This window comes from Lathamus discolor, chromosome 4 (genome assembly GCF_037157495.1).
Source record: "Lathamus discolor isolate bLatDis1 chromosome 4, bLatDis1.hap1, whole genome shotgun sequence".
NCBI classification, from domain to species: Eukaryota; Metazoa; Chordata; class Aves; order Psittaciformes; family Psittacidae; genus Lathamus; species Lathamus discolor.
In genome coordinates, this window is record NC_088887.1 from 74,571,439 (window position 1) to 74,587,122 (window position 15,684).

Consider the following 15,684-nt stretch of genomic DNA (forward strand, 5'->3'; position numbering starts at 1 on the left):
AATGGTGCTGTCAGGGAGGCTGTGTGCTTGTGTCTGGACGCTATTCTACTGGACCTTTTGAAGATTAGGGAAGAGATTTCTGTGTCTGTTCATATTCTTAGAGATTTGTTAGAGCTGCTGAAAACTTTTTTTTGAGAGAGTTTTTCAAGTGAAGCTTTGTGGCTAAGAGCGTACACTGTAAATTAATGTGTGGCACTAATTGCAGAACGGAGGAAACAGCTTTGTGCTTAACTAGGCTGTGTAATGAGTCCTGCTGTCATCCTGCACTGCTGCAATATAACTTCTTCTATTTTATTACTAGAAAAGAGTGGGTTAGTAATGTTTTTTATTGTATGTGTATGCCAATTTGGAGCTTATAGAAATAATGTTTCAAAGGATAACTTCAAATTCATTGACCGGTGTTTGTCTGTGAAGGGCAGCTTCTTAAGGCTTGATCCTTGGACTGGCAAGAGGTGAGGCTGTCCAGCTGTCATCTGTGGAGATTTAGCCATGTCATGCTGTCTCTTCTTCCTTCCCTGCAGCCCTTCTCAATTGCACAATTGCATTCAAAGATAATTCAAAATATATAAAAATAATTGCCTGATGTTACTTGCCCATATAGTCATCTGCAGTTACCACATCAATGTTATGTGATTTTGTACAGGAAGGGAAGAGATCCAGGAACCAGTCTCTGCTGAAATGTGGTTTGATGAAAAGCTTTGCTAACTCCCAGGCTAGAAGGCAGATACAAGCTTTAGCATCTGCCAAGAATGCAAAGCATGGTTCTTATCCACACTCAGCCCAAAAATACGGGAATCAAGAGACTGTATCTCCAGTCAGCAGCTACCCAGAAGCGCAGACAGTTCTTTCTGTTTGAAGGACTTGGACATTGTTTTGAGGTTGTTGTTATTGCTGTTCCTTGTGCTTCATGCATACTTTCAGAGAAGTTGCTTAGTCAGAAGAGCTAATTCCAATGGCTTTTCTTTTTATACTAGTAAGTCGGTTACATGTACTGCTTTTGGTCTCATACATTCCTCCTGTGGTTACTAAGAATTGTTTTTATGAAGAACAGCTTTTTTTCTGTTGTTGAAAAACAGCATGTTGCACATAAAAAGAAATGGTAATATGACATATATACATATTTTTCAAAAGGCATTATAGTGGGTTGCTAAGTATAATGGTTTGGAATGTGGCCATGCTTTGGCAATGATTATTTGATTTATTGCATTTTGAGCCTGAATCTTGCACAGAATGAACTTGTACCAAGAGCTGCTTTCAGTAAGGTGAGACTTTAAATGCATCTTCTGGAACAGTGTGGATTCTGCATTCATCCTTTAAATACAAATGAAGGGGGGCTGCACATCTTAAACTGGAAGACTAACTTGGACATGTTGAAAGAAACCTAGCTTTCACAAAAATCTTGTGGGCATCTTAGCTAAGATTGAAGCTATTGCTGGAACGTCAGCTCAGGTTTCTGCATTGATCCAACGCTGCTGTTTGTATGTCTGTCTTGGTCACTCAGTATCCCCATTTTTTGTGCAAATGTCAAAGAAAGAAACATAGGCACAGCTCAAATTGGAGACTGACTAGTATGTATTAACTAGCCTGTGAGCCTGACTGCAGCGGAGTTGTGCTTGACACTGTGAGACCCTGTTTCTATTTTTGCTCAGTTTACAAGAAGCTGTTAACAAAAAAATCCCATGGGAAAGTGAGAAACAGTCATCAAACAGTTAAAAAGGAAAAAAAACCATGCCCAATTATTCAGGTAAACAAAAGTTGGTGTGTTCTCTGTGCTCTTGGCAGCATTGAGAGAGGCTTTTCCGCAAACTTCAGTGGCATCAGGATAGGGCTGGTTTTTTGTCAATCAGTTTTTGAGTACTTTGGGGGAAAAATAAGGGAAAAATAAAATAGTAAAAATTATTTTATTTTGTTTTAAAGCTATGATGGGTGTGTAAATACTAAAATACTAGGTGTTAGCTCACCTCAGTGATTACTTTTAAAAAGGTTGCAGCTCTGTTGGCAGTGGAAGAGACTTGTATAAAGGCTTGGGCATTTAATATCTTGAGGGATTGGGCTCGGGGGAGGAATTGCAATGAGACAGTTGAAAAGCAGCTGCCGTTTCATTACATCTCTAGTAATGTGCCAAGGTTTTCTATTAACTTTCCATTAAAAAAAAATCCCATTCAAAAGCTGCACTAAAAGTATGCCAAAGTTTTATGTTTTAAACCAGGAACAGTATGCGAATACACAACTGAGGCTGCCGTCTCTGCAGTGTATGTGCGGGCAGGCGCCTGATTAACTTTCCTCAGTTGCATCCAATCGTGGCTAGTTACTGAGGAATGCCTTTTAACAGGACTTCCAGTTCCTTTGGCGATTATTAATATTCTTAATATTCTTTGAGAGTTGTAACGACACATATATCCTGTGCTAGCGCATGTGCACAGAAGACGACAGTGGTATTTACAAGAATGTGTTTATAGAATGACTTATTTCTGTTTTATCCCACGTGTCTTAGACATGTAGTCATATATATGAAAAGGACATTATTATCAAACTAACTGAATTTTGTTGACAACACTCTCAACTATAAGTTGTAGAAATGTTTCATAAGCCATAGCCAAGCAGTCCGACTGAGAGACCTAACTCGTGACACGTGTCAGCTTCAGAAAGATAGTGTATTTTCTGTTTTTAAAGACTCAAACAAAACTTCTCACATTCCTCTTTGAAAAAAATGCATTTGAAGTCCTTTTTCACCCAAACACATTTTTAGATAAGAGCACAGAAGTCTTGACATTATTTCATTTTGTTATGCGCATCTGTCAAGGAACAGAGATATGATACAGCTACTAAAAACTGATGATTGTGGAACAGTAAAACTTGACAGCATTTCATTTCCTTTATGTTCTGATTATACATTTATCAGGAAACCTGTATCTCTTCTAGTTGAGCTAGAAATTGGTAGAATTCAGGAACTCAAAGGCTTGGCAAAGAACTGTCCTATTATTTGGTATCATCTTACATTTTAGAGAAGTTGCTTGGTTGAGTCATTGTTAAAGCTTTTGCTTCTCCTTTCATTATTGTGGTTCACTATCCAGAGATCACATTTCTATAGGCTCTATAACTGCTCTGCAGCACAAATTAAACGCTGGGATATTTCATACATATACCTTGAAGTTTCAATGGTTGTCAATCATAGTTTGTAAAATATGGGGATTACAACCTGATATTAACATCCAAATCCATTGTGTTCATTTTATGTGTGAAAATGAGAAACTCTTGTGCAGACGTAAGATTTCACAGCTTCTTTGTCATCCTGTTTTTAATTTATCTCCATGTTTTGAGCTAGTAAAATGATTTTACTTATCAGTTTAATGTAAAGTGATAAAACATAGATATTTATCTGAATTACCAGAATTTGAGCGGATCTACAGGTTGTGTGGGATTTTTCTCACGCTTTGTTATAATGGAAGATCATATAACAATTTTACTAATTCTCCAGTGACGCAGAGTTACTGAATGCCACTAACCTGAAGTTCCTGATGGGATTCCTTAAGGACATGCATTTATCCCCAGAAATTTTATTTGAAACTAAAAAGGTGTTTGATGCATAGTTACTTACAGGATCTCATCTTTTTTCCTAGGTTTACTTCAGTAAGAATTACCCCGAAGTTGTTCAGAATGGTCAGCTCGCCACCGACTCCTCTGTGGATCCTTCCTCAGGATTATGCATAACCGAAACTGCACTGTGATTCCCGATATCCAAAACTGTTTTCCATAGAATGTAAACCTGAGATCACCTAAACTCAGTGAGAGTGTTTGCAAGTGTCAGTGGGAGAGGAAAAGGAAGGGGGCGATTCTTTGCACTGGACATCCTTCCTGTTTAATACTGAGAAGAACATATTTACTTTCCCTCTCTAATTTCAGTGCAATATGTTTTCCTTTCCAACTAATTCTGTTTGTATTGCAAAGGAAATTAGGCAGACTCAGTTTTTATTTGAAAGTTACATGGTAGAGATCTCTTTTATTTAAACAGGTGCAGGACACCTGACAGGTCTAGGGTGTGTATTTGGAGCGTATTATAAAATAAGAATGTGTCCTTTTTCTCTTTCGGTAATACTTGGAGAGCAAGCAAAACGAAATTTTTTCAGTGTCACTTTAGCATGACAGCTATGTCTAAACAGCAGATTTGGTAGCCTACAGCTTAGTTGTCTAGTGCAGCTGTCTTTCTACCTGTCATAAGTAGCTATGCAGGTTGGTAGAAAAAAGGATTGAACAAGCCAAAAATACTTTTTCCTTTTGATAGCAAAAATTACTTTATACTTATTTTTTGATAAATGATTCAAATAATGCTGTTTAAGATGAATGTAAATATTAAGTTCTATTTTGCTAAAATCCAAATGCTGAAAAAATGAAATCTCAATCTTCTGTACTTAGAAGAAAATCACCACGTTTGCACTGAAATGATATTTAAATAATTTAACATACATTCCTCTTTTTTATCCAGGTTATCAAAGAAAAAAAGGTATTAAAATAACTTGAGGAAATGTTTGAATGACATGTCATTATACCTAAATACCGTGTAGTACAAAGTTATCTTCAACACAACACATTGAAATGTATACATTATTTGCATTTATTGTGCCTTAATATTTGTGCCTTCAAGCCAAAGCTGTAACTGCAGGGTACACAACAAATTCATTAACTCTATGTTAAAAATATGTAACCTTAGTATATTTAAAGTTTTGCATCAGGGGTTCTGTTGAACTCGAGCTGTTTGAAGTTGCCATCCTACCAGAAGAGGTAGGAAAGTACAACCTGTAGTTTTGAATGGCTGTTGCTGATAGCAAGAGGAATGCAGTGGGAGAGGGAGGTGCAGTATTCATAAGTTACATCCTGATTCAGCAAACAAAGGCACCGTTCCCATGTTTAAAGAGAAAAACAGGAAGTGCTGTGCTGCTTCAGATTTTTTTCATGTTTAGTGAGATACCTGCTCTTTTGAGGTCCAGTAGAAAATAAATCTGTTTATGTTAACTGTTTAAAGGGCACAGAAGAGACTGACTCTTTGGGACATGGAAAATACTGTGCTTTTTAAAACATACTGGAGATGCTTGCTGTTATCTTTGTAAGACAAACGTTATTTACTCATTGTTCACCTAGTGGTCTGAAAGTAAGGCAAACACAAATGTTTTTCGTTTCGAGCAGTTCTGCCGGCAAATAACTGATTCAAATACAGAATTACTCTCCTTGTAGGGGAAGTAAATTGAAGCCAAAGCCTGTGTGCCTCAACACAAGGGCTCATCTAGAAGAACTTTGTCCTGCTCAGGAGTCAGCCCAGTGGCAAAAGGCAGAATCCTCGTTCCCCTGGTGCAGCATCTTCCCTGTGGTGAGGCTTGCTGTCCTGCTGTGAGATCCAGGGAGAAGAGGGGAAGACCTCTTACTACCTGCAGTGCTTCCCCTCCTGGGTGGGGGAAGCAAACATCAGACATCTGGTTTGGCTGGTAACATCCTCTTCTGTTAGCAGGAAATTATAAAATGAAAGGCTCTTGTCCCTGGTCTTGCAGGTTCTAACACTTCTGCGTTGTGTAGTACCTTATGCTACAGTAAATCCCAGAGATCAGTGGAACTGAACTTCATGCAGTGATGTGCAGCATGAGGCTTGTACTACATCTGGTGCTAATTAGCAGATGGTCAGGGACAGCTTCATGTTCCCAGAGCCATGTAGCACAGATTGTCTCATGTAAGCAGTGCTTATGGCTGATCCTTCTCAGAACACACCAGCCACATCCACTTTTTCTGTATCACTTGGCCCTTGGTCTTCTCCAGGTTCATGCCGTCCACTTAATGGACTTTTCTAGTGTGTTTCGTCGTGGTTTCTTTTTTGATTCAAATTGTCTGACAAAGGATGGAGCTATTCTGCAGCTCAGTAGAGTGATGTTTGTATTGCAGAGGTATGTGAAGATGTAGAGAAGTGTTTTGAGTGCATAAAGTCACATAGGATAATGTTGGGAGACTGTGTAGCATGAGGAAAGTTTAACCTTGCATGGTCTCGTCTGTAACTGCCTTTTTGGAAGGATCCATGGTGTGAACCATGTCCAAACTGTGCTCGAGCTTTGCCATGGAGAGACCTGGCTGGAGTGGTCCAAAAGAGAGCTAGGGTGGGCTGACCAGTAAGGTAGTGTAGACACTTAATGGAGTCTGGTGCTTGAGCTCATTTGTTTACCTTTTTTATTGAGCACTGTGGACATATCCAGAGTCTAATTGCATTTTGCAGTAGTGAATTCTTTTCATTCTAAGTAGTTACTTCTAACAAGAGAGTGTAAGTATGATGTATAATATGCTGAGACTTTTAAATACTGTAAGAGAACAGTACGTTCTCCTGGCCATATACCTTGAGTTTATATTTTTATATCAGAACCAAGGAGATATGCATGCGTAAACCAAGGGTATAATTACAGTTTTAGTTCATTTCAGCTCTGAAATGAATCTATGGTAAGTTATATTTCAGAGCAGAGCTCCAAAACGCTGGCTGCTGCAGACTCACTGGTATGAGACCCTGACAGATCTAGCTGTCAGTCTCTAAGCTAGAATTAATTTCATCCTGTAACTTTTTGAATGTGCACAAAAATGTTAGGTATCTCTGAAAATTCTGATTCTGCTCCTTCACATGTCTTGGCAGGACATTACTAGCTGTAGGTATCAAATATCAGTATAAGAGAAAACAAAATCAAACTTGAAACCCATAAATTGCTGGGTAGGACAACCGATGGTGAGTCATTTGTGTCTGTCATTGGCATTATACCACCTTTTTAGTTTAACAAAAATATTTTAATCAGGAATTGTTTTTTGGGTTCTTTGTTGGGTTTGTTGTTGATAGTTGCTTTGTTTAGGTGGCTGTTGGGTCACCTTTTAGAGAAAAGTTCAAATAGTTCTGAATTTCCACTTCCAAAATTTTCATGTTTTGTTTGAAAATGGCAAAGCTGGTTACTATAAACTACATTCCTTCCTGGGAATCTTGGAAAAAGAGCTGTCTTCTGAGTTATTCAAGCCTTTAAAATACTTCTTCACCATAAGGTGCCTTAAAGTATTCCAGAGTCTTATTTCTAATAAATACAATTTTATACAGTAATACTGAAAATCATCAGTTACAGAACTGTTATTTATTTGGTGTAAAAGACCAGGAGCAGCCTCTACTTCTGATCTCAAGAATTGTTCTTCAGACATTCATTTTGGTATGTCTTTCCTCCACCTGTCCTCAAAAGACCACTGGGAGAGTCAAAACAGTTCCCAAGGACAGGATATCTTGTGTTTTGCATATTTTAAGGGCAAAATCCTCTTTAGTGAACTGAACCAGAGCTCATTTGCCAGAGAGGCTGGTCTTCTTCAATGCTGTTCACACTGCCCTTTGGAAGAGGGAAGACCTTCTTCTGACCATTGCCAGTAATGCTGGCTGCTTAAGTGCTGTTGACTGTTTCTTTTAACCTTCCCAATACACATTTAAGGTAGGATTGCAGAAAGAATAAGAAGGGGACAAAAGAGCCAAATGTTACAGAAACTCCTGAAGATGCTGCTTTTTGTGTTCTCTGACACTTTGAAATATCTCACTTTAAAGTTTGCCTCTTTGGAGGGGGGAGGGAGACAAAAAGTTGAAATCACTTATTTCCTGTGATGGTGATGAGCATCTGACACTTCAGCAGAAGAATGTGGCTTTCCGTTGTATATGTTTTACATTGTGTAACAGCACACTGCTTTTCATCATTTTAACTCGGGTTTCGTTTTGGTTTGGTTTTTGCATTTGTGTAATAATTTGGTTTTGGTATTGCTATGGAATGATTTCTTTTGTTGACGTCCATGTGACAACTCCTGTCCTACAATAAAAGGCATTTCTCAGAAGCGTGCAGGAGTCTCTCGTCATTGTGAGTGCACGGCTGGAGGCAGAAATGCTGGGCTGAGCTCAGTCAGGAATCTCCAAACACCTATTGGTGGCATCACCAACTCCAAGAGCTGATAATCCTCCATTTGGAGGTAAAACAGAGAGTGACACGTTCCAGCTTGGTTTTACCAGGCATCTGCAATCTTGAGATCTCTTGGATCACAATAGCAAGCTTTTTGCTTCAATGGCAAGGGCTAAAAACTAATCCAAATAGTTTTAAAAACTGCAGTGGAGGAACCACTGCAATTGAGCAACTGCAGATCAGGTTCAGCCTCTGCCTCAAGCAGCTGGCTAGTGCAATGGACTGGACAGCCAGTGGAAGGTTAATGGACACAGCAGTGAAGTAAGTTAGCAGCACAACTCCAAAATCTGGTGCCATCTCTCAATCCTGTACTACTATGTGATGAGTTTGTTGCTTGATTTAACAAGACACTCTAAAATTGCTCATTCCTGCGTGAAGTTTCTTCCTATGTCTACCGACTCTTAGGCTTTTGAATCTACTACTTTGATGCAGGGTTTTAGTACACCTCAACATGAGGAAGAACGAAGAACTTCTTTACGTTGAGGGTGGCAGAGCACTGGAACGGGAGGGTTGTGGAGTCTCCCTCTCTGGAGACATTCAGTCCCACCTGGATGTGTTCCTGTGTAACCTGCTCTGGGTGACCCTGCCTTGGCATGGGGGTTGGACAGATAATCTCAAGAGGACCCTTCCAACCCTAACGATTCTGTGATTCATGTTACTACCAGAAGTCTGCCTCACGACCACCATGCAGCTGACTTAATTGCCTGTAAGTGAATTTGGCTTAGGTTGTCACAGCACAAGTCACTTGTGTTATGTGCGATATCCTAGAGCACACACTTGCCAAAGTCGTGTGCTCCCGTGTTCATGCAATTAGCTCGTAGAAATGGGTGAGGTAGAGTTATTTGCTTGCCAGTTGGAGAGCTGCTGATACATAGCAAAGCCAAAGTTTTATGAATTTACCCACTAAATAAGCATGAATTTCATAAACTCAGTATACAAAGCTGGTTCATGGATTCGGAGCAATATTGATTTAGAAAAAAATAGGGCTGAACTCTGACCTCTGAAATCAGGTTTCCACTGCCTGCACCTTGGCACCACTTGTCTCCCAGAATTGCCTGGTATCAATAGCCTCATCCATTTTGGGACAAAATTCCCTGTGGAGCTTAGCCACAGATCCAGCACATGCTCAAAAGTACAATAACCTTGAGAAGGAACTGGAGGTTGTCCCAGAGCTGTTCAGGAGCCAAGACACATCCTACTCTCAAGTTACCAGTGCAGGCTCCTTGGATGATAACCTGCTTTCTTCAAACAGCTGCATTAAAAGCTGCACCAGAGCCCTTGTCCCTCTCCTGTGTGGGATGCTGTGGTACTTTAGAGCATGCGTTCAGGAAGCAGGAGATAGGGGTTGCAGGCTTTCCTTAGCCTGAGCCACCTGGGTCTTTATGCCTTCTGCATCACCAAAACATAATACTCAGGATGTTGTTAGGCATATTCACCATGAGCAAATGATGTGGGGGGTTATTTCCTTCAGGACAAAGGAAACCCCAGGTTCAGGTCCCAGTTCCAGGGAGTATTTATGCATTTTATTCAACGATTGTCAGCAGAAACCCCAGGAGGAGCTGGGGATTCTACTCCAGGGCCTTGCTTCAGCATAGCTGGGGTCTCACTGGGCAGCAGGATCCATGTGCTTGTGTTCACCCCTGCTGTCCCTTCCCAGCTGGGCAGGGGTGGCCAAGACTATCTCTCCTGCAGTGCAGAATCCTGATGGGTTTTGTAGGTCCTTTACCTGCTGGGCAGATCTACAAAAGCAAATGTGCTTCTGCCTCCCCAAGGATGCTGTTGCCCACAGTGTTGCCACTGCTGGCATGGGATGTTCTCTGTACCCGGCTGTTCTGCTGCTGCTGCTCCTCATACAACATATGGGCAGTGAGTCTCCCTATAGAGCAAGGTTGTCCTTGGAATCTATAAAGCTTCTAACAGGAGAGCTCAGAAATACTAGCTGAAGCCTCTGCATTGACTGTACCTGTGGAGTAAGCTCCTAGTTCATGCTATTTCAATTACTGTGTTGCAGCCAAGGGGATGTGTATCGCCTGGTCACCAACACCCAGATTCAGTGCCTGAAGTGTGCCTGGTGGACTCTGTCAGGCACAGGAGACTTAAAAAGGAGCCGAGACCTTTTTCTTCCTTCCCCCCCCCCCCTTTTTTTTTTTCTTTTTTACCCTTTTTTTTTTCCTTTTTTCCTTTTTTGCCTTTTGTTTTAGTTTTGCAGACTTGCTGTGGGGAATTAAAGTGGGGTGGGACTGTGAAAAATTGTTCCCTTTATTTAATTCCAGTAAGCTTTGTACCTCACAATCGAAGCACAGATAGCAAATAAAGGAAGGAGTTACTTATCCTGAGAGTAGCCTGAAGAAAATCATGCCAGTTGACATTCTTCGTGGAGCTCTGGCTTTTGCCGGAAAGGCCCATAATTACCTTGTAGTATTAAATGGAGTTGGGTGGGAAACACAGCCTCAGATTTATTAGTCAGTTTCATTGTCAACAAGAGCTTGCTCTTGAATATTACAGGCCCGGATTTTCTTTTTAACATAAATGCCAGGCATGAATAGGGCCAGCGAGTGCTGTCGAACTGTTTCTTGAAAACATTGCCGGGATACCAAAAAAAGAGGATTTTTCCCCTCTTCCTGCCCAGCTGAGAGGAATGTTCCTCATTCTGTACCGGCAAGAAGACAGCATTGTACCAAGAATATGGACCGCTCTGTGTTTTGGTTGATTTAACATGTATGCACTTTTGCAGAGTAGTGATTTCCGTGAGTGGAGTTATGCAAGTAATTCACTGTGAGTCATTCATGCAGTGAATTAAGCGCCTCTTCCCACAACCAGGTCGTCTCCTGACAATCATTCCTTTTTTTTTTTCCCCTCTTTGTGTGTGTAGGGGGAATTACTCAACAAATCCTTCTGCAATTACTGTTAAGCATTCTGTGTAGATCACACATTTGTGTATGGGGTTAATGTTTATTGATCTTTTTGAGTGGTTTTCACAATAGAGCACAGAAACTACATACTATTTATTGTCTCTCAATTGGTTGGTGCAAATATCCATACCTGTGAATTTAAAGTTTGGTTTGGGGCATGCACTTGTTAGTTCATTTCTGTGAGTATCCACATCGCTAAGGCCAGGTTTACCTGAATGGCGTGTCACGTCATGCATGCGCATCGACACGGAAGGGAAGAGAATCTGCATTTTTCAAATAGTTTCATGGAAAAGCCTCTGCTAGCATTTCCAGCAGTGACTCAGAGAGACCACCACAGCCTGGGGACAACTCTGCTCACGCCAAGAGAACATAGAGAGCAACGCTTTGCCTGCAGTCTGCTGGGATGAACAGGGCTGGAAGGAGTCTCCCTGCACTGGTTTTACTTGCTGAGGTTCGTTGTGCATTTCTGTGCTTGCAAGAAGTTGCAACAGATGCTGTGCAGAACCAGTTCTCGTTGCTGAAAGCAGAAAGTGAAAGGCCAAGTGTTGCCGGCAAGCAGGAGCAGATGTTTATCCTGTGCCAGGCATGGCTGCAGCCTGTTCCCCTCAGGTGTTGTCCCTGAGAGTGCACTGGATGACTCTGCCTCTGCCCATTTTGAGTAATCAGGCGTAGTCTGGAGGAGGAGGAGCCCTCCAAAAAGGGGAAACTTCTAGGGAGAGCTTCCTAGAGTGTGATGGAAGCAACAGCAAGGCTCCTCTTGGAGGTCTCCACGTTTCAGGCAAGAGTCACAGAATCACAGAACAGTTTGGGTTGGAAGGGACCTTCAAAGCTCATCTGGTCCAACCTCCCTGCAATGAGCAGGGACATCCTCAACTAGATCAGGTTGCCCAGAACTACATCCAGCCCGGTCTTGAATATCTCCAGGGATGGTGCATCCACCACCTCTGCGGGCAACCTCTGCCAATGTTTTACCACCCTCACTGAAAAGCTTTTTTATCTCACATCCAGCCTGAATCTCCCCTCTTTTAGTTTAAAACCATCACCCTTTGTCCTATCAAGTTTCTCTTTTCTCTTTCAAGGTGCATGCTGGAGTGATGGCTGTGATGCTCCTGGGTGCTCTGCGAGGGAGGTGTGGCAGCCCACAGTGCTTAGGAGGACCCCCTCACGGCTCGGTGAATTGGCTAATGGGAAAGCCTGCGCTGCAGCCTGATGAATGTGAGTGCAATGGTTACTTAACAGAGAGACGTGTAGATCTCTGGGAGATGATTTTGCTGGGCTGCCAAAGGAATGGGCAATAAACCAGTCGGAGCTGCTGATGCCGTTGTCACAGATTTACCAGAAAGGCTGCTTTTCCTTCCAGCTTTTATTCTTTTGGTTTCATTTTGTTCTCAAGAAGCAATTATCAGTTCATCCTTTCCCTGGAACCGATACTGGGGCAAGCTTCTATCAGATATCGCTATGTGTAATGTGCCTTTTCGTGACTTCTCCTTGGTGGATGAGAGCTGCCAAACTCACATGATATTTAAGCCCTGTGTAACTGTGGCTACTGTTCTTGGGAGCTGTTCAGGGCTTTCATTCGTCCATCCTGAGGGGACTGTAATAAAGACTGGCCCCTGCTGTTAAATTGTTTGCATAATTCCTTTTTTCTTTTCTTCTCTTTTTTTTTTTTCCCTCAACTGGGGAAGTTGATCTTACACTGGGAGAAATATCAGCTGTGCTAAAGTTTTGACACCTAATAATATCATAACTGAGTAAATCAAGCTGAGTGTGTCCCTCTTCTCTAATCCATTGCCTTGAAGTTGAGGAAAGCGCTTGATTTCCCACTTTGATTTATCTGGACGGCCCTTAATCCCGAATTTTAGCGAGGAGCTGATTTATTGTCTATCGTCAGGGAGGGGACGTTAATTCCCCATCTGCCATTCAGTGTGCCCATTTGGAAAGAAAGAAACCTCCTCTGCTGTAGGTAGGATCAAAACCAACGGGTATAAACTGCACTGAAATCCGTGTGTTCAGGCAGTTTGTCTGGAAAACTCAGCTCTGCTGCCTCTTAACCCTGTGTTTGCCTGGAAACACTGGAAACACCTGACTCTTTACCTTGGAGCTTACCCAGGTACCAAGCTCTATGGGTCTGCAGAGCTGCCAAGGCCGGGCAGCATGGTGCCTCGTGCCCACCTGGCAGGAAGCAAATGGATACTGTTTAGGGGCTTAAAGGGCACTGATACCCACACATGGCACCTCCCCATGCAACGCCGTGGCAGCTCCAGCTCCAAAGGGTAGCCCATATGTGGGCATCCTCAGAGCAAGTGGGAGCGGGCGAAGGAGGACCCTGCCTGCAGCCTCCTGAGGAGGTGGCTTCAGGGGCAGGGTGCTCAGGGGGCCTGCAGGCAAAGACCCTTGCCAGTACCACCTTGCTAGGAGCCTTTCCACCGTGCTAGCGAGAGAGGAGGAGGTCGGGTGCCATAACCCGCTGCCAGTGCAAGCCTGCCTGGGACACCAGGGGAGCGAGGAGGGAGCCTGCTCCCTGGCGACAGCCTCAGAGCCGGGTTTCGGCACCAGGCACACTCGCCCTCCTCCCTCGCTCCCTCCCCGCCCTCCTCCCTCCGTGTCTGGAATTCCTCGCTGCGGAGCGTGGCGGTTTCAAAGCAGGGGTGGAGGAGGATCCGCCGCCCAAGGTAGCCTCCAGCCTGGTTGTTGGGCCGCTCTCATGGGGTGCGGGAGACGTGGGTTTGGGCCCCTCGGGCTGAGGCGGGAGAGGAGCCCAGGCCTCCCACTTCCTCAGCATATACTTTGAATACGGAGGCATTGTATAATAAAAGCTATCACCACCTTTTCTTCTTCCTGCTTTGTTTTTAAAAGACTGATCTGTGTGGAGTCTCTTGAAAGGAAGGGCGTAGGTACCAATCTCCAGGAGAAGATTTCAGACAATGCATCCCAAGCAGACAGGATTGCCTCACTCCAGCCTCAAGGGGCTTTTAGTGCAAGGGAGGATTGCAGATACACCCTTGTCCTCCACTTTTCCTATTGCTTCGGTGTAAGCAGCTGTGTGCTCCCTTCAAGAAGGTCCCACTGTGTCCTGCCAGCTCTCTTGGGTTCAACTGTGAAGCACCCAGCTTCGCCATCAACCACGCAGGGAGTGCAGTTCACGAGATGCTGGAGGCCAGATCACCTTGAAGTCAGGGATTTCAGTACCCAGACTTGTCCTGAATTTAATCTTCATTTCTCTAGTAAACTCTGCTTGTCAAATCCAGGTGGAATGACTTGCCTTTTTGACAAAACACTGGGGACAGAAGCTAGATAGAGCAGGATGTGCATAAGCAGGTAAGGCAATTTTTTGTTGCTTTGAAAACTTGAGAAGACTTTAGACTAGAAACAAACCTCCACGAGTAACCTTAATCATTACACTCTGTGAAGACTCATCTGAAATTGTCTGGGCTATCAATTCTGATGTAGCTCTTTGGCTGGAAAAGCCCAGACAGTCCCAAATGTCTCTTTGGTGCAGCATCATACAAAGATTCAAGTTTCAATTGCTCTGATCAAGCAAAATGTTCCCTGCCCTAACAGAGCAGGGGGAAGTCTCTGCTTCCCAAAGTATAAATGTGTTGCACATGGTGCCTATTAGTCAATGGAGTCAAGACTGGATCACCATCAACTTTTATAACTTGCACTCAGTGGTGAGATTATATACATCCATATATATGTCTCCATGTACCCATATATCTCTCCAGGATATCTGAAAAGTCATGGCTGTCAGGTGGAGCCCCTGGTGACTGGAAAAAAAGGGAAACATTGCATCCATTTCTAAAAGGGTAGAAAGGAGAACCCTGGGAGGCTCAACAAGGCCAAGTTCAGGGTCCTGCACCTGGGTCGGGGCAGCCCCTGCTATTACTACAGGTTGGGCAGAGAAGAGATTCGGAGCAGCCCTGCGGAGAAGGACTTGGGGGTGCTGGTCGATGAGAAAATGAACATGAGCCGGCTGCAGTGTGCGCTCGCAGCCCAGAAAGCCAACCGTATCCTGGGCTGCATCAAAAGGAGCGTGACCAGCAGGTCAAAGGAGGTGATCCTGCCCCTCTACTCTGCTCTCGTGAGACCTCACCTGGAGTATTGTGTGCAGTTTTGGTGTCCTCAACAGAAAAAGGACATGGAACTGCTGGAACAAGTCCAGAGGAGGGCCACGAGGATGATCAGGGGACTGGAGCACCTCCCGTATGAAGACAGGCTGAGGAAGTTGGGGCTGTTCAGCCTGGAGAAGAGAAGGCTGCATGGAGACGTCATAGCAGCCTTCCAGTACCTGAAGGGGACTTATAATAAAGATGGAGACAAACTTTTTAGCAGGACGTGTTGTGATAGGACAATGGGTAGTGGTTTTAAACTAAAAGATGGAAGATTTAAACGAGCTATAGGGAAGAAATTCTTCCCTGTGAAGGTGGTGAAGCGCTGGCACAGGTTGCCCAGAGAAGCTGTGGCTGCCCCATCCCTGTCAGTGTTCAAGGCCAGGTTGGACGGGGCTTTGAGCAACCTGGTCTAGTGGAAAGTGTCCCTGCCCATGGCAGGGGATTGGAACTGGGTGATCTTTAAAAGTCCCTTCCAAACCAAACCATTCTGTGATTCTATAAAACAAACCTTGTGAAAATGCAGTCTTGCAACTATGAAAATTTTATGTCTAACCTGTTTTTAAAGCATTCTAGCTATGAAAATCAAGTATTTCCCCCTCATTTGCTAGGCAGAAACCTCACTTCAGAGGGGAGGAGGCCAGCTCAGCAGTGGGGTCTTCATGGAAGATT

The 15,684-nt window shown here is 43.3% G+C and overlaps 1 protein-coding gene across 2 annotated transcripts in view; it reads left to right on the forward strand.

Moving 5' to 3' along the window:
* ABCC4 (ATP binding cassette subfamily C member 4 (PEL blood group)) overlaps window positions 1-7,869 on the forward strand; it is a 152,339-nt gene extending 144,470 nt beyond the window's left edge. For both annotated transcript variants that reach the window (XM_065678058.1, XM_065678059.1), the window contains one exon: window positions 3,621-7,869. In XM_065678058.1, coding sequence (XP_065534130.1) covers window positions 3,621-3,728 — 108 coding nt within the window. In that variant the 3' untranslated portion in view covers window positions 3,729-7,869. The remainder of the gene's footprint in view (window positions 1-3,620) is intronic.
* Window positions 7,870-15,684: the final 7,815 nt, after the last annotated feature.